The following is a 24,454-nucleotide window of genomic DNA, read 5'->3' as shown; positions in this document are numbered from 1 at the left end:
AGAAAATAAAATGAGCATTCTGTGATAAAAGACAAACACACTGCATGGAAACAATAATGGAGGCTCGCATGCATGAATTAGTTGTCCAGTGGTCAGAGCTTTGGCATGTAGTTAGTAAGAGTAACAAAGCACGTAATTACCATAGAACTTAATCTACAAGATGTTAGATTGCCTATCGATGTCCATATAGATTCATGAAAACCTACTTTAACTGAATGAATTCTTGTAACCTATAACTATAGCTTAATTGCTTAATGCTGAATTTTGTAAGAGACCGAGAGTTTGCCCCCAGGGTAACTTCCAAACAAAACCCGAATCAACCGTAATTTTCCATCATAAACCAACTTGGCCTTATCCTGCCCACAGATATCATGCACCCAAACCAAATGGTTCCGGGTCCCATGCCGAGAGGAGTACTATTCCTAATAGTAGCCATGAAAGGACGGAAAGGCCTGCCCTCTAAGTTTGGCACCATCGTAATGGCCATCACAGATGAAGTACCGAACTTTAATTACCTCGAGCAGGAGGAGAATTTGTATCAATTTGTGCAGGTTTGTAGGCAAAGGGGATGTTTGTGAGTAGTATTGGCCATGCTGCCCAAGGATTGCTACTTGAATCCAACATTCTATACTAAATAACGAGGCTTGTTTTCTTTCTCCCTTTTTCTTCTCCCGTTCTGGTTGACGTTATTGTTTGTAGATCTTTCGTAACAAAATTTCTTGCCAAGCTTAGGACCGTGGAAGGTATGGCCCTCATAATCTCAAATTTGATTGATCGATACAAGTTGGTTTTCAGTGACGATGGATTGATGAAATAATACAAGCCCAACAGCTGCTTTAGTAGCTTGGAAAAATCGCGCCTTTTAATTGGTGACTATTAAACATGTCAAAAAAATATTATTTCGAAGAAAATATATCCAACCATCCTCAGATTTGTGATCGAACTATTATTTCGATATTTTGTCTTATCCAAATATTTTGATCTCAGATGACTCGTCAGAATATGAAAGTCGGATCAGAAAATAATTTTTTTAGATTAGACTTAATTAGATTTAAATTTTAAATTTAGTTTTGGAGTGGACCACTGATTGTGTCGCCATGCTCTATTGCGTTTTCTCTCTCTTTCTCCTCTTATGTATTTTTCTCTTTCCTTCTTATATATTATATATATTATATGCCATTGTTATTTTTATTGAAAATTTATATATGATACTCCTTTTGCAAGAAGAAGCATGCTATGGAATTTGGATCGGAGAAACAAAAAGCCTCTTTTATTTAAAGATCAAAGAAATCCTTTTTTGAGAATAGGGGAAGCCTTCATATTCTGGTCTTAATCCACCCAATGAAAGATTATTTCATCCAAAAAATAATTCAAAACTCTCTGGAAAGCAAAATTAGCATAAAAATTATTTTCAAAAATAAATATAAAAATCAAAGTCTCCAAGATCTATGCAATGCCTCAAATGCACTCGTCGCTTTCTGAACACCAGCTGACATTTATTACCAACAAATTTCTTTAGATATGCATAGCTCCAACAAAAATAACAAAAAATGATTTTTAAAAATAATAAATTTCGAAAAATTATTATTATATTCAAAAATTTAAAAAATAATATCATTTTCTTTATTTAGGGATCACGTTATAACCAAACAATTTTTTTTAAAAATCCAACGAAATATAAAAGAAAAAAAAACCCGTAGCTTTTGCTTAAAAAAAGAGAGACATTTAATGCAGCCACCTTGAAATCTCTTGTCACTCTCTCATGTACGTCTCTTTTTTTACCTCTTTCCTTGCCCTTTTTAATGCCCTTTTGTTCTTTTTTCTTATCATCACCGCTCCTCTATTAGCCTATCACCAAAGCGAACCAAATACTCTCTCATCCATATCTCTATTAGCCTTCTCCTTTTTCATCCCCTCGTATTCTATTTTCTTGTCTTCACCACCCACCCATTCTCGACTGTTTCTTCTCTCGCCTCCTTTCTCCCTCCTCGCTCTCCACCTTCCGACCGTTCCTCCATGCCCTCCGAGTCTCTGAAAACAGCCATGGATTCGGTCGCCAGAAGCTTCGACCCTGGTCCCCACAGGCCCTTCCCCATCTCCTTCACTAACGGCACTCTAAAGAAACATCTACCCCACCCGCCGGCGGAGGAGGAGCACCCCCAGTACCGGGAGTGCCTCCGGAACCACGCCGCCAGCCTCGGCGGACACGCCGTCGACGGTTGCTGCGAGTTCATGCCCTCCCCCTCCGCCGACCCCGCCGTCCCCACCTCCCTCACCTGCGACGCCTGCGGCTGTCACCGTAACTTCCACCGCCGCCTCCCCACCGACCCCCGCATCCGCCGCGACGAGACCGACGGCGACGACGACGAGGAGGAGGAGTCGGACGACGACGACGACGACGGGGAGAACCGCCTCCGCCTCCGCCGCCGCCGGAGCTCCGGCTCCCCACCCCCTTACTCCTCCGCTCCCCACATGCTCCTCGCGCTCAGCGGCGGGGGCGCCGGCATCGCCGGACCCGGGTCCGCCCAAGCCATCGCCGCCCCCGTAGCGGCGGCGTCTTCGGGGGGGTTTCAGGCCGCAGCGCCGGTGCCGAGGAAGAGGTTCAGGACGAAGTTCAGCGCGGAGCAGAAGAAGAGGATGCAGGAGATGTCGGAGCGGCTGGGCTGGAGGATGCCGAAGAAGGACGATGCGGTCGTCGAGGAATTCTGCCGTCAAGTCGGCGTGGAGAGGGGGGTCTTCAAGGTGTGGATGCATAACAACAAGCACGCCTATCATGGCAGCCCGTCGTCGACGAGAAGGGAAACGAGCGGCGGCGGCGGCGGCGGTGATGGTGAGGGGAATGGCAGAGGTGCCGGCGGCGACAATAGGGGCGACAGCAATTATGCAGTCAACGGTTCTCCTTCTTCCTCTTGACCGAGATGTATGCAATCTTGTAGAGGAGACAATTAAGGAATGTTGACCCCCTTGTTGTCGTTAATGTTGTGAGTCATGCTTTTGTTCCAAGAAAGAATGATGTTAGGTTTTGTTTTTGGATCCATTGGGAGGAAATGGATGGTAAACAGTAGAGGAAGGAGAGAGCAAATCAGAGGGGAAAGATAGAAATGGAGACATTCTGTTTTTTTTTTTTCCTGCTTTCCCTTTAATAGAAGGGATATTTGATATGAGGTTGTCCTTCTTTGTTTTTGGTGGCTTTAATTCTTGGATTGAAACTGCCTTAATAGATAGCATAGGATATCCAGGAATCAAGCAATTATTAGATGTAATACTGATATTTTTCCGCATCATCATCAGGTTCCTTTGTTCTCAGATTGTTCATTGCATTCATTTTGTTTTCCCATTGATCAAACTAAGTTTTATAGCAATTTGAATAGCATCATTGAATTTATCGTTTTTTTAATTGTATATTGCTGTGGTTACCTACTGACAGTAGCTCGTTTTCATCTGATTTTCATTTATTTGCTGCCTGTACGTGTTCGGTGGATGGGAACAGAGATTTTGTTAAGCTGTATTTAAATGCTTTGAAACATGCCTCCATGGTTCTTTAAGGTGGTGACAGCACCATGTGTCCTTCATGCAGGCTTCTATTCATTTGTTTCCTTATTATTTTATGCGTGGGTTTCTTGTTTTTGGTATTGGGATTGATGGAGTGGCAAGTGATGTAGTTTGATCTTCCTTTCTCCTGTATTCTAGTGCTGTTATTGATCTAATGATGCTTGGAATTTTTGCTTCTCAAGTTCTAACCTCCAGTTGCGTGAGCTAATGATGTTTGACATGTTGCCTTTTACTCTGCTTTCTTTCTGCTGGAAGGCAGTGGTGGTGCTGCACTAACTCCTTTGCCTGGCTGGATCTGCTGGCTTTTAGTTTTAGGGGTCCATTGTTCAGTCCTTTGCCTCCACCTTTTCTTATCTTGTTGCTGGCCCATGATTTGGATGCTGTTTTTTAGATTTTGGTGTTGGGTTTGTAGGGTCCATGGGGATCTTTAACATTCATCTTGTAACACCCTTCCTCAACCGTAAACCATCTCAATCTTTTATAGAAGAGCCATTACCGGATGATGCTCATTTTGCTTGATACTCGCACCATGCGGCAATAATTTAATCGGTCTAATTACATACCGCTATTTTTTATTAAAAATTTTTTATTACTTTTTTATATTTTTATTTTTTGTAATTTTTTTTTATAAATAGTTTCTATAATTTTTTTTTTTAATAAAGATCAGATTGCTTTGCCTCGCTCTTCATAAAAAAAATTTAAAAAAAATCTATTTCTCAAAGCACGCAAACCCATTTCTCAAATAATTAGGTGGTTAGATGTCTCTAATAACAGAGATTATGAAGTACAGGACTATTCCAATTTTTTAACGAGAGATTCTTCGGAACCTTCTTTGTTCAAGCAAGGGATTGATTGCTTCAAGGCTTTCCTTTTCTACTAGGAATATAAAAACCTCCGGTTTGCCTTTAATGGGCGGTGGGGCTTGTGGCTTCATTTCCGTTTTGGTCTATCCTTACTCAAGTTGGTGGTGTCTTTTTGGAAGGGTATCTTCTGGGATTCTGGAGTGGAGGTTGGCTGATGACGTAAACCTGTGCGAAGCCATGCTCATCTCTTTAATCCTTTCCATGGAGGAAAAGAAAGTGCAAGTATCCCTGGCCATCTCAGAAGAAAACCTAATGGTAGTGATAGAAACCATCTCGGTAGTAATAGAAACCTAATGGAATACTTTTTCTACTATCACAGCGTCCAGGTTCGCCCTAGTCACTTGGGTACCCCCACCCCTTGGTCATCTCAAAGTGAATTTCGATGGTAGTATGTTGGCGGATGGGTGTCAGGAGGAGTTGACTTTGTTATCAAAGACCATCTCGGTAGTTTGATAGCAGCCGGTGGTCGTCGTGCGCTGGGACTTACTGGTTAATCAACTCGATCAAGCACGGCGGACGATCTGCTTGGTGCAACTACTTTATGATGAATAAGTCCACCACATCCTCAAACGTTCGGATTGCATGAATGGGGAGAGATAAGAACCATCGTGCGGCGCCTCCGACTTTTGAAAAAGGTAGATCCAAACATCTGATTGGGGAACGGGGCAACGCCCATGAAGGGTCGGTGCGGAGCTGCGGGCAACCTGGGAGGGGATATCCTATGCGAGGCGGGTACTCCAGGCTGAGCATATATGCCTTGAGGGAGACTTCTCTGTGGTAAAAGAGTGGATACGGGGAGTGGACAGATACGGGGATGATCATCCTCTCATCCGTGAGATTCGGAAATCGGCTCAGGTGCCGAGCGCTTTCCAGGCTTCACATATTTTTCGGAAAGCAAACAGTGCAGCAGACTGGGTTGCCTCATTTGCTGCCCGGCATTCCGGGGAGGTCATTTGGTCATCTGTAGGAGATATTCCTTCCACCTTGCACTCTTTACTTTATTTTGATATGGCTGGATGTACTCAAGTTAGAGCTATATGAATTGCCGTTAAAAAAAAAAAAAGAAAAAAAAAAGAAAAAAAAAAAAGAAAGAAAGAAAAGAAAAAGAAGAAGAAAAAGTGCGCAAGGGAATGCATGTCCGTGTGACATTAGTCTTCATGAATTAAATGACATCCTTGATGCATGCCAAGGAATCTAGGCGTCAACCTCAAGCAAGCTTTGGAAATCTGTGGATATGCAGAAAGGGACAAAGTATGGATGAAATGATTAGATTACCTTTTGACCGAGCTCGCGCCATTACATTTCTTCTCAACCCTGCAATATAAGCACTTATTTTCGGCTGCTGCACACGTCATCGATCATAACCGCTTACTTTTGTAATAATATATTCAAATGCATATTTGATAAACCAAACTTATACATATTAACAATTGTAATTGATGACATGCATCACCATATATGCATGATGTAGAAAATAATTTCTTCTATAATATAGGTATAATTTAGGCCCTCTACTAAGTACATGAGAGTAATATCGAAATATATTTACCAATGTCTTTCAGGAGACGAATCGAGCTGCGGATCGGATTGCCTCTTTTGTTGCTCATTATTCTGAAGATTTTCTGTGAACCTAGCAATTATCTATTCCTTCTGCTTTTTGTAGTCTTTTTGATAGTGATGTAGTTGGTTGTACTCATACGAGAGCAGTGTGAGCAGTTGTTTTACCGAAAAAAAAAAAAATTATATGTACCAGCAAAGGTTATAAGATATTGCTTATTCAACAAATATTAGGACTTTATGGGTGGCTATAATGCAATATAGCAACGATTTTTGGGATAAGTTCGATGAATATAGTCCCATTAAAGTTCATGTGTATCTCTTTCTTCTATTTTTTTTATCTGTGTGAATATGAAGGTTGTTTAGTTAAAATATGGGTATATCCAAATGAAACGGGAAGCACAAATACAAGGAGAACCGGCTTGATCGAGCCATTCGGACTACCTGATTGGGACTCGAGATATAAACAGTAGACATGAAAGGGGGAGTTTTGATCCGAGTAGATTGAGGCAGGGTCTAAATTGAGCCTCATGTTTAAGACCAAACTTTGTTCATTTATTATTTTAATAAAACCTGACACCCAGCTAAGCCAAATAAAACCTTATTTCAGATAGCTTGATAACCTTAAATCAAGTAGACATCAATGGAGATTGCATCAAGCTTGAATAGATCATCGCTTGAGCTCGCATGAAAGATGGGTTCCAACTTGAGTTACAATCAAATGAACTCTTAACAATTTTAACAACCACTAAGTAGAGTCAAAACCTCATATTGCTCCCATAGGCCACCCCCTGTGCTTCGTAACCCAAGGCTCAGGATTCAATTCTTGAATTATGCATCTGAAAAAAAGCTAGAACTTTGTAGTTACACTGCAGGTCTCTCTCTCTGAGAGGGCGTGGTGGGAGTATGTCATAACCCCACAGAAGTATTTAGTCAATTAGTTAGTATATACTTATATTACATACCAAATTTCACATCTTCATGTCAAGACAGCAAGACAATAGGAACTGCATCTTGGTAGCAAAACATCTTGGCGAATCAAGAACTCAAGCATGCAATCTTTTCAAACATAATATTACAGGTCCAAAATTCAAGAATAGTTCAGCTAAGGGCAAAGATCTGAAAATAATTCAAGTATTCAAAAATAAAAAAAAAAGTACAGAAGCAGTATGCGTTAGAATACTTGTTTATGCCAAGCTTGAGATAAACAGGAACAAAAAACAAAAACCATGACACAGAAAACAACAAACAGTTTCACCGGTCTGCATCCATAGGTACTCACTGAATAAGTTTCAGATAATTGCAAACATATCCATGCAAGTCATATTCAATCAAAAAAAAAAAAAAAAATCTACGAAAGTCATAAATCACCGAATAATCTGTAATCAACACAAATTAATCAGCTTGTAGGGACATTTGACCAATGAAAGATTCATAAGTACTCAAGAATCTTTAGCAGTTATGGAAAAACTGTTGATGAGTCCTCAATAGCCTGATACAGCAGTCAACTTCTCAACTGCTGTATCCAGCAATCAATAGAATGACCATGGCCACAAAAAAGATTCTTCCAAGGCTCCCTTCAAGGTTCTGAAAGTTGAACTGGGATGTCAAATGGTAACAAAAACAAGAAAATTGTGAGTAAAATCCAAGAATGATGGTTAATCAAGCACTGCTTTCTTCTGTCCATCCATTTACTGAGTTAGTTGAGATGTGATCAGAATTGCACTACAGCAGCTGTAAGTGATTAGCCAAGATACCACCGTAAGCAGCAGTTCAGCCTTTGCACTATAATTCAGCATATAGGTATCAAATGCTCACATTTAATTTTGTGCAATTTTAGCTTTTGAATACAAGACTTTCTGTATACCTAACAATCAGCTAACCTCTCAATCTACAAGGTGCTGAAAGCAATGGTATCAGAAAGACCACTTACAAATTATACAATAGAGTTTTGCTGTACGAAGCCAAATCCATAATTTGATAAGGACAATTCAAAGGCAGCGAAACATCAATTTATCACACCCATCATCAAAACAAGTTTCTGAGTGCACGCACATAAACTTCCTGGAACCTTATCAAGCATTTCAATGAATCTCACCAGTTAAACAAAAATCAATTCTTGGTCATTTCATCATCATTATAGAGATTTACATTGACTATAAGGACATTTCACTCATTGGTCCTAATGTCCTATATACAGCATCGAAACAATGAGATAATTTGCATAGTTGTAACTTTAATAGCCAAAAATAACAGTTGTCAGCTTTTTCTTCTCCTTTCTTTTACAAGTGTGGAACAACAATGAGGATTCGCTAAGGTTTGGCATGTTTACACTCATGGACTCGTGTGATTCAAGCAGAAACCTGCCGTAGCTAGTGTCATCATCCTTCATATGACGAACCTGATCAACAAATTGTGCCCTCTGCCAGCAACTCCTTCAATACATGCTTTAAGCCATTCATCTTTCTCCTTGCTTCCTGCAGCAAATGAGATCAAAATGCCAATGCATATTCCATAAATCTCAGGTCACCAATAAATAATGACAAGCAAGATTAAATTTCTTGCTCCCAGTAATGGCCCATAATGTACATAGTTTGATACCCTTAATTAAGCTTATGCAGCCACAGGCACTTGCACCTATCCGACAAAAGTCACAAAACCAAGGTACCAGTAGCAAGTCTACTGTTTTGGTATAGTAACAACATTCAACAACCAAATACTCATGTTATCTGTCAGTCATACTACTGAAATCCATTTAATAATTACTTGCTAGCGGACACCTCACCTTATGAACCATGCCAATGCTTGTCTCTGCATCATTTAGCTGAGCCTCCATTGCTTCTTCAACTTGCAGGAGAAGCTTCCTATGTGACATCTCTGCCCATATACGAGAACCAACAAAACCAACAGGGTTGTTAGTAGCAGTACTAGTAGTAGTAGTAGTAAGAGAAGGAGGAAAACGAAGAAGAAGAAGAAGAGAGAGAGAGATTTATAAGACACCCAAAAAGACTTGCAAACTTTTTTCAGAATACACAAGTTAATGATTTAGCTGAGAGGCAACTTATTGAGCAAGGTACCAGCAAGGTCTCAATTTTCCTGCTCCTAGGAAAATCTATCTGATCTGTTCTTTGGTAAGTATTCATCATTTCCGATTTCAAAATTGAAAGAAAATGAAGAAAAGAATTAGGCGGAGCCCAACCCCAGTTTCATCAAGATAATGAATGAAAACAAGGACAGTAAAGGGAATCTAAGAAAGTAAAGCATATGAAGCATAAGATGTCCATTGTTTATTTGCATATGTTTCTAAGGATGCCGATGTAGAGATAAGCAAAAATTTGTACATGTATGAGTTAAACATCTGCACTACTAGGTCTACTTGGTCATTGGTGCTAGGAAAGCCACAAACCCTTGTGTGGTGGATCTGTTGATTGTCACTATTCTAAACAGGAAACTTGCAAGATGTCTTGGGGACTACTTAGTACAGGGAGACCTAGAAAAAAGGAAATTTAAACATAAGCGCCTGACTGATTTGAGGTATTACATGCCAAGTCTGATATAATGCATGATCATATCCAGGCTATCGAAGGTTGAAAGAAGAACCCACATCATTCTCCTTATGAACAGTAACCAACCATTTGTTTCCTGCACTTATTTTTTGTTAAAAAAAAGACCCAGGTGTAAACATCACTTACTCTGCCGGTCTGCACATCCTTTAAGTTCTGTTTGGTGTGCTTCAAACTCTTCCAGGATGCTCGTGCAGTCCAGGAGGTGCTGATTGACCTCCTCTTTAAATTTGTCATGTATAAACTTCAGCTTTCCTTGTTGCTCTGCATCCAACCAATTTCAGCTCAAACCAGTTTAAATAGGGAAAAATCTGAAAGAAAAGTACAAGATGCCACAAAAACAACATAATACGATGGATGAAAAGAGGGGGGAGGGGAGCAGAAGAAAATCTGCAATCAACGAATCAAAGTTATGCTATTGAAAGAAATGCATATTCTATAAGATACCTACTGGCTTATTTCTAAATAATTTATGTGTTCTTGAAGAAGGATCAAATAAAAAGGAGTCATAACATTGTTATCTCATATTCAAAGAACACAATTCCCATGTTTATCAAAGCCTACAAGCCACTTGGTTTGACCAGCCATCTTGTAAAACAATGAATAAAACAATTCCCTTAGGTGTTGACCATTTATATAATCAGATGTCCATCACATTGGTCAAAGATGTGGCTTTAAGGTCTTGTTAGATAAACTTGGTGTATACATGCAGTTTCTGTTATCTGGTTCTAAATATATTGCACTTTGTTCTGGGAATGATAGAACATATGTAATGTGTTGGCAACTAAAAGAACATTTCCATTTCTTTTTTTATATTTGTATTTAAATACGAAATACTTTCATTCACTTAGTATTTTTTTTGAAGAGCTTCTTGGAAGATTTTATATAAATGACAATACGTATTCATTCATCTTACAAGGTTGTGCCAGAGTATAATATGATTTCGTTTTTTTCATATGTTTGTGCATATAAATATTATACAATATGTGGTGTCACACTTGCAGGGTCTAAGTTCTAATTGTATTTGCTTGGTGCATGCCCCAACCTTAGCATTATCCAGTTTTCATGGTTTTAATGGCAATGGTTGCTTACTTGAAACCTCTGCATAAACCTTCGATGTAAATCTGTCAGATTTGTCCATATACATGTACTGAAAATATTTGTAACCAGATGGAATCAGCCTGACCCCTCTGCATTAGTGGTGCTCCTGATCTATCCTGAGTAATCATTGATTTATTTCTGCTCTATATACATTGAGACAGTCACTGTATAATTATCCAATAGAGTTTTTGATTGGTTAAAGGAGATATCTTCATCATCTAGTAGTTCATTTGATCAGACTATAGCAATAGAGCCATCCATCTTGTACTATTGAATAGGGCCCAGAAAAGCATCTAGCTTCGTTCTTTGGCTTCAGGAGTAATAGGGGCTAGATTCCTCATCATGCTTGGCTGTCCTTTTGTTGAGTTTTTTTAACTTATTAAAACGCATCCTAACTGATACATTTCTCTTCATATTCTATTACTTCCCCCTCTTCAGCCTGTAAATCAGTGCCGAAGTTCTTTCATGTGTTGCATTTTTTGAACTATTTTATATCATTTCCCATCATCTGGTAGTCAGTTTAATTACATCATTCATAATTTCGTTTTGGGTTAACTTCACATGAACATTCAGTTTTGACTTTGAACATTCTTACAAGATGTTTTTGTTTGACTAAAATATCTCTAAAGTATTGATTGCTTATTCTGATAGTTGATAATAAAAAGGAACTATGTCTTTAATAGTTGACATGATTTTACCTAATAGAAGGTCAAAGTCCAATTATATGAAAAAATTTAGCGCTCTAAAATGATCCATCAAAAACTAAAAGTTGTATTTGAAAAATGATTTATGTGAAAGAATAAAATCAAATTGGAAAAGAAGCCTATAATTGTACATTTGCTGCATCAAGAATGGAAAACAAAAGGCATCACACATTTGAAAAGTGGAGGCCAACATGTTTCAATTACAAATCCAGCCAGGCTTAATAGGATAAGAAATCAGCAACTTCCAAATCCAAAATAGATTAGGAAACAAGCGCCTTGGGCACAATCTAGCTGAGCTTGATCAAGACAGGTCTGATCAAGCTTAGCTTGCAACTAATTTTAACTAAGTTTGATATCAAGATTGCTTCATTTGTTGTTTGATTAAACCTAATTTTGAACTGAGCTGAACATAAGCCTATTTCGATCAACTCAGGACCTTAAATTGAGTCAAAATCAGCCGAGCAAGTAGCATGCTTGGTCCAAGCTTGAATTACAATTTAAGCTGATTCTAATTATTTAGTTAATCCATTGACCAAAGCCTTAGCTTCACCTTAAGCACTCCAAACATCAACCATTGGACATATTCAAACAATTGATCACATATAGGTAAATTACAGATAACTGACAATCCTACCCAAGACATTACAAAACTGTAATCAAGGAGCATCCAAAATCCATTGCCCAAAGCCTTGGCTTCACCTTAAACACTCCAACGTCCAAACATCAGCCGTTGGACATATTCAAACAATTAATCACATATAGGTAAATTATGTATAACTGACAATCCTACCCAAGACATTACAAAACCATAATCAAGGAGCATCCAAAACAGTCATGCAAGGTCTATATCTTAATCTAGAGGAGTTTCATACAACAGTATTGATCTTCAATCACTAGTAACTAATCGAGAAGACAAAAGGTAAAAATTTTTAAAAACATTATTCTCCCAAGTTATTAAACCCAACAGTAACATTAAAACAATTATTTAAAATATTGGTTGTTTTAATTGCAAATATTGTTATTTTAAAAGCTTTTGATTGGGCAGGCGTGGAAATCAGAGCAGTATAAGAGACATTTAACAGTTTAATCTCAAAAATTTGTCAATGTTCAGACTAATGGACTTCAACTTTGAAATTTCTCATATGACTTGCATGTAATTTTGTCCCTGCAACAGAAACCATGCTAGTTTAAACCAGAATTAGCTAATTGTCGACTAAAATGACGGGAACTAACTCAGTAGGGCTGCTTGCTTTGGATACCAACGAGGGGGTCCAAAGAAAGACAGAGAGAGGATTTTTCTGGGGGAGATGGATCGCAAAGCAACAGATATGACGCTGAATTGGTGAAGGATGGATAGCCAGGAATGATCACAGGTATAGAAGTTGGGAAAGAACTCTGATGGGACCTCGGAGGCAAGGTCTTGTAGAGCCTGGCAGCACTAAAAGACTAATCACATTCACCTCATCTGATTCTGAAGAAAGGTGTACTAGGTCTTCTTGTCCCTGGGCATCCACTATGAGATTTGCAGATGTGCTACTCCATACCAGTGCAATTACCGAATGTGGCAGGAGAGGGTTTCGGAAAATGTTGTTGGAACTGCCAGGGGATGAAGAGACAACTACTTAGCCATGTTCAATGAGATCTTGGACCACATGCATGAGAGAAAAGTACAGATCAGTTGTATGAACCTGACATTGATGGAAGTCACAATGAGCGTTTGGGTCATAGAACAAAGGAAGAGCAGTCTGCGATAAGTCATTAAATTAGATATAACTTCCAGTGCTCAATCAGTTTTTGTTATTCTATTTTCTAGCTTTTCAAAATTCAGCTGATGGCTCCTTAACTATGCCTCCACCTTTCATTCTCTTGGCGAACTTCATTATCCGTGATGGATCCTGAGTCGTCCACGCATTTGATGTATATGATTGTTGTTCCTTTGATGCATCTTTGGAACCTTATCTTCACGTCATCCCTGACCTGATTTGGTATGACTATACTTTTTCCTGTCATGTGCTTCACTTGCCCGAAGACAAAGTTAGCTGTTCGTCATCTTGCGACATTTCCATAAGCATGAAAATTCAGAACCCTGGTTACATCATATCCATTAAAGCTCTAACTTCTGTTCCTATGTGACTTCCTATATGCTATGATTACAATATACCAAGAGGTATTGTTAGTCTTTCATGCAACAAACTATTGGCATAGGCCCCACTTTAAGGAAAAGGGAGGACAATCACTGAAGAACATTGCCAGTGGCATATTATCTGATGATAAATAACTCGCTTTCCACTTGTGTATATACTCTTCATTTGATTATTTTCATTAATCATACATAATATTTTTTTTGTATGGTTTATGTGCATGCACATGACATAAGTTGCCTATAAGGAGCAAGACAATATTGCCCTGTTGGCATATGTCCAGTGAGGTAGCGCGCATGCATGCCAAAACATGCGGTTGACCTCAAGTCCAAAGGTCTTAACAAGCTGATGGGCAAATTATTAAGGCCTGTTGTCTATCTTCCAAAAAAAACTCCTTAGGTTTCTTACCTTGAAATTTAGATTCCAGATGCTTTCTCTTGGAATTGCCAGTGCCGATGAACTTCCGTCTACAGGCAGAGAAAAAGTTTTCATTATTGAATCAAAGTTATAAAGGAAGGAAATATTGTTGATAATTATTATCATTTTCAATATGTAAAAGCTTACAAATCTGCCTGTATATGAGACTCAGCATCTTGTAGCTGCAGGCGTATTTTTTCTGCAGCAACTGAGAGTGTCTTAGAGCTTTTCTTGTTCGTGTGTGATTTTACTTTGCTTTTGAACCTTTCCAAAACCAATGCCAGCTGGCAGACAGCTCTGCTACATAATGCAAATGGCACATCACATCGAATAAGCAAAAAGTATGAGGATCAGATAGAGTATTTACATCAAGAAGAACGAGACCTTGCCAAGCTATCCTCTGGGTATTGATCTGAAGATTCATGTGAACCAGTTGTTTCTTCAGTTCCTAAATCATGGTAGGTGCAAGTAAATTTGATCTGCGCTTTAAAATAACGTAAAAGATGGTGGAAAAAAGTTTGTCTCAGCTTACTGTAAGTGCCAACTAGAGATGGTGAAGATAGGTTGGTTTTGCACAAACTTCCAACTTTTTGCCTGTGTACTCTTTTCCTATGATCAAGTGTGAGTGGAGAAATCTTGGGGCTGCCAGCATCTGAAACACATTTTTCAATCTGTCTACAACCTGCACATGGAATTGCACATTATGCATAATATGAATTACGATTTACAAAAATACATTGTTTTCAACATAAGAAAAAGCAGAAATTTATGGAAAATGAATATTACTATCATAAACTTATTGGCTATAATTATTTTTCCTGTGGTCAAAACTCAAGATGTAAGAACTCCGAGGGACAACGACAATATTGATGAAAATGCAGAAACTCCATGCTATTGTTAGACAAAATTCTAGCGCCAGCACCAAGTATGGAGATTCAGAAAATATTGGATGGTCAACACAGGAACATCAGTAGGCTACAGAATCATCAAGAAGTTAGTATGGGGAACGATTGACCTCTTTTTTCATGTGAGAAATAGCAAATAAGATACAGGTTTCAAATATTGAATTTCACTTTAACCATAGTAAAGCCCCCAAAACTGCTGTGAATCCCAAGAATTATCATATAAAATGATACTACCTGATTAGCTGCCGTAGGGGAAAAAGTAGGAGAATTGAAAGGTGAAGAGTCATTTTTATCCACCGAATAAGCAAAAGCAGACAGATGCATAGTCTGATCAAGCTAGTTACAACATAATTTGAATTTTGTCCAAAACTCCAAATCAACACTGGAACTTTTTGGTTTCACCCAGAGACAATCTAAATCCAGAGTTCATTTCAGAGTTTTGCCCAAAATTATGTTGAGGCTAAAATATATACGAGCAATTTATGCAACCAAGGTGTCATTCCTACATTTTTTTCAGATTCTGAGAAATATTTTCTCAACTTAATTTGATTTTTGCAAGTCAACAATATATTGAAGCATGAAAATATTGGGCTCCAAAGAAAGTCGATTCCGTATATATTTTTGGCACAGTTTTGGCTGTTAGTTCAAATCACAAGACATCAAATTTTTCATGCTTCTGACTGTCATCAAATGATAGCATGATATGTAACAGTCAGAGATACCAGAAGAAGCGAAAGAGGGGTGAAAAAGTCATGTATTGGAATGATTATTAACTTTTCAGAAAAAAGTTGTAATTGACAGTTTCAGCATGAAACCCCTAAAACCATACACCAGAAGATCATAAACAATAGAATAAATTTTAAAATAATGTCAAAATTATTTAAGTTTCTTGTCTTATTTTTATTTGTTTTCTAGTTTTGCACTGATGCTTTGCTTTTTTGAACATTTTTATGTTTTTTTTTTGTCCAAAAGTGGAACCCAAGTTACCCTGTCAAAGTCAGCACTCATCTGTCCTAGTTGAAACTCAAACTGAAGCTGAGATTTTAATCTTAATTATTAATACGATAGTAGCATACATCATATGTGATATCTTGATACTGATATTGCTTTTCATATTAAATATCTATGAGTGGTGTTAATGTCACAGCATTGGAACAAATAGATCAAAAGATTGTTCAAAACTGAACAATTTCCTCTTTTTTGACTACAAAAATTTAATTAACAGACCTAAACAAGTAGTATATCATTGAGTTCTAACGCATACAACGGAACAAAAATATCCAAAACACATGGTTTCGACAAAATCAATATCTATGAGTGGTGTTAATGTCAACTTGACAATTTACTTGCAACATTCATAAACAATAGTTTAACATAGTTGACAGGCACACAGATATGTATGTGCATCTATGCAGATGACATTTTTTTTAAAAGAACTTACATCACTTTTATCTGTTTTGGGCAATTATGGCCAAGGGTGTCCAAAATGAAAGTAAATAGGCAAAATATTTTGAGCTAAGGCTGGGTTGATATCTCGTTAACTATTACATTAAATTCACGATGCTTAGTAAGTAGCAAAAAAAGTCAGAGAGATTAGATCCTTCTTGAATACAGCACATGATCAATGGGACTAATCTGACACCAAATGTAACAACATAATAAGCGAAGCCATATGTACCTAGCTCTATTCTTACTTGAAATAGATAAGTCATTTCTCATTTTAAGATTCAATTTCAATAACTTAATTTAGCATCTAAACAATATGGTCCCTTAACAAAATGAAATGTGAAAGGAAGAGTTCTTTTCACTTTATAAACAAATCATGCATCCATGCAACCTTAGCCTTGTACACTCTGGAACGTGATAATATAACTGGCTTGTCGCCAGTCACGATATTCAAGTATAAATTCATAAACAGCCTCATCATGACCATTTCACACTAGCGATAACTTCTTCCAGTTACATGATCAAATAGTATCATAGTTTTTCCAGGACCACAATCTATGACTTATCCAAGGCCCAAAATTATGGCTTGCAGTATATGCCCTCGTTGCCCAGATATGGAGTAGGTGCAGGAGTGGATATGGGTGGAGGAAAGTGGATATCTAGAAACACTTTTAGTAAGGAAGTACTTGAGAAGCAGGTGTGGCTTGAGATTCTAGGAATATTCTAAATCGGGTGCACTACCCTAAGTAGAAGGTTCTGGCCACCAAAGTATATGCACTCCTTACAGGAAACAAAATAATCTAACCATCAGCACAATGTCCCTATGTTTCAATAATGCGATTTGGCATCATAGGACAGAAAGTAATAGACCAGTTTATGCACATGAATCCGTGCGCTAAATAATGTCCAATGTATCATTCTTTGGACCAGAATAGAGTATGCAGAACTGTGATGCATTGGAGCCATTGTTCTATCCTTGTTGGATAATAGTATGAGCTGAGGACCGTTAGCTGTCAGCTGGTTATATAATAATAGGTGACTAGTAAGTGATTAGTGTCAACTGTCTTCACCATTCAGATATGTTGGCAAAGCAGAAAACAAAAGGCGAAATCGAAGCACAGATGGGATAAATAATACTACATGACTTATATATGTGATCATATGAAAATTTATTAACCTTTTTTAAAAATATTGTTTGCGTCAAAGCCCTCAGAGTCCTGGACCTTGATTGGGGATAGAGATGGCTGCTTCTCGATTTCTGTCTTTCCCACAACATGTGGTGTTCCTGACTGACGAACGTCTCTAGTACAATCCTGAATGCACATTAAGGCAAACTCAAAGGAAGAATGGAAGGACTAATTCGAGTTATCCAAACATGGTACTTGGAAAGATAGCAAGATAAAGGATACAGATGTTTCTGTTTCTGCATCTGAACCATTAGATTTTCTTCTTAAATTACCCAGACTTTTTGAGCTATAAAGTTGTCTTGTCAACTTTCTTTTCTTAACCAGCGCAGGACTCCAGAAAGCCTCATTTGGTAGTTTCCTTCTTGGTGAAGGTGTAGGTGTATTTGCATTCATAGCTACAGCTGGACTCTGAGAGTCATCCAAGGGATTACAATTCCTTGCTGCTGATGGACTACCGACCCACTTGTGCAGGTAAGCATCGTTGGGCACTGGCAAACTGTTTGTATGTTCCCATGAACGTGTTTTCTTTTTCAGGAATGAGCTACCATCATATTTATGAGTTTCCGCATCACATGCTAGTGATGGGCAGGCAAAATGTTTGTGTACTGCTGTTTGTGAATGATGATTAACATCTGGAACTTCAGTGTTTGTTTCCAAAATGTCTTTCTGACCCTGACATGGCTGAGAAGAATGTGCTGTTTCCTTGATCCGTGGTGATGCTTTATCAGGTGATGGCAGTGTTTGTTCTTTACCGTCAATCTGCATGCTCTTGTCTGAAGCCTGTTTTCTAGGAAAATAAATCCTCCAAGGTTCCATTCTAGCCTTGTTCTGCTCACTTCTCTTCCATTTAAACCTGACAGTGCGTTCTAAGCTTCGTTCTTTTCCTTCACCTTCCTCAAAAGAAAAGATGTTCTTCCCATCAAGTTTCAGTTTAGCACCCGAGATGGAAGAGGACAAAGGCCTCTTTCTAGAGCCAACCTGATCTGGCAACTTGTGCGCGGTAGTTCGTGGAGCTTTCTTCCGTGCTAAGGAGCGAGTAACAGGTCTTCTTGTGGTTTGTTTTGGGCTTTCAGAATCCGTCTCAATCGTATCTGAGTTCTGCTTTGGCTTTTCTACTTTGTCCATTTGGGATTCCCTTTTATGATTTATATGCAATATTGTGTCTTCAAAGTTAGGTGAGACCATATTTTGCTTGTTCTGTGAAGCAGTACCAAGTATGGCCCACAGCTTCATTCTTAAAGCTTCATTATTGTTCCTGTTCATTCCCTTAGGATGTTCTCCACCTATACCTTCATCTAGCACATGTGTTTCCTCCATTGTAGCAAACACAAGTTTCTCCGCCCTTTCCCTCTTGCCATCTTTCTCTGTCCTTTTTCTGATAGCAACAGTATCAATTTTTTTGTGAAAACCATCCTCTGACTGTAGCATTGAAGCCCTATTTGCAAAGATCTGCACTGCCTCTGTAGTTGGTGTTTCATGACAAACTAACCATGGAGAAGCCTTTTGATCTTTAGCTGCCTGTTTTCCTTCAGAGGCTTCTACAATTCCAGGTCCTCTATTTTCTTCAAAAACCTTTCCCTGAGATGAGGACACTCCCTCCCTAGTAGGCAATGCAGCACCATCTTCTTTTGTTGATCCAGATCCCATCTTTGGGCATCTCTCAACTCTGATCCCAATAGAGACTTTTGGAAATCGACCAGATGGATATAGAGAACTGCCCAAACTCTGGCATTCGCTTGATCCAGCCTGTTATTTTAGTTCAGAATTTAAATGCTCATGATAAGTACATGTCCCAGTATGTAAACAACTTAACGGGACAAAATGACTAAGTAACAAGAATCACAACTCAATCCAACATACGAACTTCTGAAGCAACTAAAAGAATCACAAAGTTAAAATAATAACAAGTCAAGTCCTAGTTGACAAACTAATACAAACCAACAATATAAAGACATAGATAAGGATAAATGGACTACCTATTCCCCATTACGTTTACATCATAGCAGTTCAAATACAATATCACATCTTTGAGATTACTTCAAGAACCGCTTACATGTTGCATTTTCATGACCCAATCTCCACCATTGCAGCTTTGAATGAGTTAATGAGGGTGAATTAAAAATACAGAAGAATCTGGTAACAAGAAAAAATACCAAGAGGAAGAAAAAAAAGAAAGAGAGAAAGAATGAGAAGTCACAAGTAATCTAAAGATGTAAGTGTAACCACAAATTAATCTTAACTCAACTCAAGCATGAAAAATATGCCATCATATACTAGCCAGAAAAAAAAACTCTGAAGTGACCTTTAGGACACTCTTTTTCTTGATTGCTAAGTTTGCAATAGACTTTTGTGAATTTAGGATGAGCCCGAGCTTAATCCATCATGGATTCCTTGCTTATTCAATATGCATACAGTTTATCCTCATGACCATAAAGCACTCTAATTGCATTCTGGATAAAAACACCAACATCTGGAGATTTAACACCATGAACTTTTGCTACTAGATGGGCCCTTTACTTTCAACTACAACCTGTTATCACTGAATCTTACTTCATTGTTAGCTGAGAAGTTTATCTAGCTAGTATTTATTATTTTTCTAACTGGACTTCAATGAGTTAGTACCAATTGGCTCTAGACAGCAGTTAGGAGTTTGCCTGCAGTTAAGACAGTTTTTCTCTCACTCCTTACTAGTTACTTGTTTGTATGATAAACAACATGCATTATATTACATGTTTTTATGATCAACACCATGCATTATATGGATTAACCAAGAACAATGCGAAGATTCATGGGTTACAAAGACATGCAATGAGCTGATCTCATGTGGGAAAAGAGAAGTATTTCTACATGTGGCATCAGACCAGATATACAAAATGATGAAACTGGCATTAGCTATCCTTTAGCAATCACATATTTAAATCACACTCTTCTAGTGAGCAATCAACTTGGCTAAATGAAAAATAAAAATAAAAATAAAAATAAACGCATATGTTTCACCCGAAGCAAGACATGTTATTGAGAGAACCAAAAGTGCATGCGTTCTACATTTTCAGAAACACAGCAGAACCATATGAAGGTTAGAGATGATCAAACTGGTCGACCAGCTAATTACCATTCTAACTAGACAATAAATAAAAAATCAAAATTATATCAATAAATTGATCAAGAAGTGACTTCTAATTATGAGAAGAATTTTTTAAAAAATGAAGCATTCCGTATGATTGCAATAGAAACTCAGAATTCCAACAATGGCAAGATCAAAACTGCCTCCAGGTTCAGAGAACCCTAACAGTCAGGTTTTAATTACAAAACTCACGCAGGCCAGCAAGCAATAGCTTAATTGTCACTTCAGCAAATTATCAACTACTTGATCCAAACACTAAGTTCATTACAATAACTAAAATAAGTAAACCGACAGTCAAATCCCTGATCCAAGAAAACAAACAAATCTACGCCTCATAGATACTATACGCACGCAATAAACTCGATCACCAACTATGGAAACCCTAAATTCACTGGCGAAAACAGAAAATCTGGCAGCAGAATTGATGCAAGACGACACCTCAGGCGAGACAAACCCTAGCACTTCGTTCAGATCCATGAGCACTTAAGAAACACAAGATCCAAAAATAAATGATGCATAGAAACTTGTATCAAAAAAAAAAAAAAAAACTGAGAGAAGATGGAAGTGATCAAGGGTTTAATGAACAGCTCCGTTTAGAAGAAACTAAGCTCGATGATCCGCAAGAATTCGAAGAGAAAGGAAGAAGACGCTAGATCTGATGATGAATCTAAGTATTAATCGAAGAACAAAAAGAAGAAGAAGATAGAGGAGATCTCACCTCCGGCCTCATCGCTTGGAAACCCTAGATGACGCCGATCTCGTCCCTCTCGTTCTCCCTCGCGCTACGAGCAGCTTCGAATTTTGGGAGCAGGAGGATTTTCCCTCCAAGAGAGCATAAAAAAAGGGCGTAGAGTGGGCCCCACACTAAGGTAGTTACTCGTAGGTGGGTCCAGCGCGTCGCCTGCTTGTATAATTTTGTGGAGCGCCATTTTTGTGGGACCCGCTGTTGAGGGACACGTGTAAGATGAATGGTGGCGTTTCGTGCGATGAGCTGTGCAGATGATCTCGATAAACAGTCTGGTGGTTCTAAATACCAGTACGTGTGAACTGGGTCATTTGTGTTCAAGAAAAACAAGCATTTTATGGATAGTTGTAATATTAATTATTACTCTATTTAAATTATTTTTTTTTGTCGCAATCTTCATGCGAATGAGTATTTTTGTTGTTGTAAATATAAGAAGAAAGAAAGTTTAATCTACACTTACAGCATTCTTTTACTTAAAAAGAATTCGGCTCGCAAGAGATAATTGCCCTGCCCTTCATACATAAACAGATAACAAGGGTTATTAATTTGTGGAACATACGTACATGCATATATACACTCATAATTTTGATTTCAAGCCTAATTGAGCTCAGGATAAATGAGTTCGGAAAAACCTTAAGCTTGACTCATTTACTAATCTAGAAATTCAATATTAAACCAAATATCAAACTAAAAATAAACCAATGTGTATATATTTTTTTATAAAAAAATAGAATGTTTGTTTTATGGGACGGGGAGATAGAGAAATTCTCTTCTAATTTAAAAAGATCGATTCATGAATAGAGAGTCAAAACTTTTGAGAGATAACCAAGTCTTCCCCCCAGGTCTCTTCACCATTAAGAGGCTTGATTCCTAAGGATATCTCGCCTATACCTTCGCCATCCATACCAAAATATGCCGTACAAATTCGAACTAGATGGTAGGAAACGTACTATACTATTCTGGCTCGGTACCAGTATTTGATACGGATGACAAACTAATACTTAGTACGCCAAAAAAATTTTATATCGTACCATATCGATACTGTGCTCGTGCGGCACTGGTATGGGGTCCGGTACTATAACGGCGAATCTTGCTCCATACACTATCTACCAAAGCCAAACAAAACATCCCAAGCTTCATTTCCACTCGAGCAAGTCCCCGCTTCTGCGTCTCCACCCCGAGATATCTTATGGTAGTTTCATCAAACCCCAACTCTAGGCTTCACTGCAAAGCCTTCTTGCCTTTCACCCCAGAGATGGCGGAAATATCCTCTTACCTAGGTAAGGCAGCTTTTGTTAAAGCTTTCAGCCGGCCTAATAAGACCAATGATGTTGCTATGGCCCTTGTTCACAAGGCCAAAATGGATGGATCATGGACCACCAAGAAGTTATCCATCTAAAGAGAATAAATTCTTCATTTCGTGCCCCTCAAATGAAGATGTGAAGCATCTGATGACCATTGGCTGTGTCTCTGATCTACTGGAATATTGAGTCAGTAGCAAACATAATCTTAAGTTGTGGAGTCCCTTATCGCACTAGCAGATCGAGCCTCCGTTAGGAGGATCTCTCAAAGTTCGACCTGCACCTTTTTAATGGAGATCTGGCAGCCATTCTGGATATCTTATGGCATACACAGAGTTCTAGGATCTGTACATATAGTGAATGAAGTGCTCCGCCGAAGTAAAGCCTCCATTTTAGTATATACGTACATTAGATATATTAGATATGACGGTTGGACATCCCACAAGTGGTGCAATTTGGGCTAAGATAACCTACTCTGGCCGCCCAACTTGGACGATGGGTGAAAGAACCCTCTATCCAAAATTCTCTTAAGTATACTTGATTGCACAAAAAATTACTTAGGAAATTAAATTTTTAGAGAATCTAGTTTTCTATCTATTTATTTCAATAGAAAAATGATAAATTTGGAAAGGTTACAATTAGGTGGCGGTATAACCTTTTCTTTTTTCCACGAAAATGTTTTTGTTTCTTCTCAATTTTGATGAATTTTCTTGCAAGAAAAGATATCCTAACGCGAGTTTGTTTTCCAAGAATGAAGAAAATCAACATGAAAATTAGAATAGAATGAGAATGAAAGGGAATCCGAATCACAATTCCCAATCTATTGTTTGGATGTGGAAGGAATGAATGGATGGAAATTAGAATCATAGTTCTCATTCCATTGTTTGGGTGTGAAAGGTGTGGATGAATGAAAAGGAATAGCAATTCAAGTCCAATATTTAATTTAACTACTTGTATATCAGAATATAAAAAAGTGTCTATTATTATCTTCTAAACATATCGTCGACAGATCATTATTCTTATTCCATTATTTGGACACGAAAAGAGCGGGCAAAAAAAAAAAGAAAAAAGAAATTCAAGCCCAATATTTAATTTAACAAGTTATATATTAAAATATACTAAATCTTTTTCTATCTTGTAGACAAATCCTAAACTAAGGAATATGACTAATTTTATAGTAATAGTCGTTATAATTCTTTTAAGGAGCATTTTTGGATATTTTCTTTGATTATTATGACTTATAATTTATACTCTTTTATTTTCTATTTTCCACATGTTTTATTAGTTAATTTTTATGTTAACTTATATTATATTTATTTAAATTTTATAGCTTAAAATAATATTATAGTTTTTAAAAAAGTTCAATCTTATTTATTTAAACCTTAATAATATAATAAATGGTAGCTGAAACCATTCTAACAGCTAGTGTTATGATTACAATATTTATAATATACAGGAATGCAGCCAGTCCAATTCCAACAATTACAAGCTGCAGAACAAAGCACAAAACTTTCAGCTAGAGTTGGATTAGAATGTCCCAAAGCTAGACCTCCTCATTGCAGTATTTATTTTTTGCAACAGGGTAGTTTGCCATAATATTGAAGGGATGAGAATTCTATCCTGATGAACTAAATCGTATCCAAATATATCTGGCTGTAAAGCTAACACAAGCAACTTATCCTCTTTTTTTTTCTTTTTTTTTGAGAAAACGTAGTAACTTACATGAAGTACAAAATATTCAGGATCTTTACTTGTTGGGGAAGAGCAGTAGTTTTATTACTCCAGTGGTAAGAGAATTCAAGAAAGAAGAAGACCCCCCAACTTGTCAATTAAAGATCAAATATCATG

At 37.8% G+C, this 24,454-nt stretch overlaps 2 protein-coding genes across 2 annotated transcripts; one reads left to right on the top strand and one right to left on the bottom strand.

Annotated features, from left to right (window-relative positions):
• Positions 1-2,043: 2,043 nt before the first annotated feature.
• On the top strand, positions 2,044-2,913 carry LOC103700439 (zinc-finger homeodomain protein 10-like). The gene is made up of 2 exons (XM_026802161.2): positions 2,044-2,378; positions 2,490-2,913. The coding sequence occupies exons 1-2, from the start codon at positions 2,044-2,046 to the stop codon at positions 2,911-2,913; spliced, it is 759 nt and encodes a 252-aa protein (XP_026657962.2).
• Positions 2,914-8,073: 5,160 nt separating this feature from the next.
• LOC103700897 (meiosis-specific protein PAIR3-like) lies at positions 8,074-21,364 on the bottom strand. Its single transcript, XM_026802092.2, has 10 exons — positions 21,279-21,364; positions 17,659-19,182; positions 17,427-17,562; positions 14,431-14,580; positions 14,283-14,346; positions 14,046-14,195; positions 13,890-13,948; positions 9,665-9,799; positions 8,758-8,849; positions 8,074-8,449 (listed from the first exon to the last, which is right to left on the bottom strand). Exons 1-10 carry the CDS (start codon positions 21,288-21,290, stop codon positions 8,378-8,380), a joined length of 2,394 nt encoding a protein of 797 aa, XP_026657893.2. The 5' UTR covers positions 21,291-21,364; the 3' UTR covers positions 8,074-8,377.
• Between the last annotated feature and the right edge of the window lie 3,090 nt (positions 21,365-24,454).

This window comes from Phoenix dactylifera, unplaced genomic scaffold (assembly GCF_009389715.1).
Source record: "Phoenix dactylifera cultivar Barhee BC4 unplaced genomic scaffold, palm_55x_up_171113_PBpolish2nd_filt_p 000713F, whole genome shotgun sequence".
Taxonomy (NCBI): domain Eukaryota; kingdom Viridiplantae; phylum Streptophyta; class Magnoliopsida; order Arecales; family Arecaceae; genus Phoenix; species Phoenix dactylifera.
The sequence above is the reverse complement of the archived record's forward strand: the minus strand, read 5'-3'. Positions and strand labels throughout refer to the sequence as shown.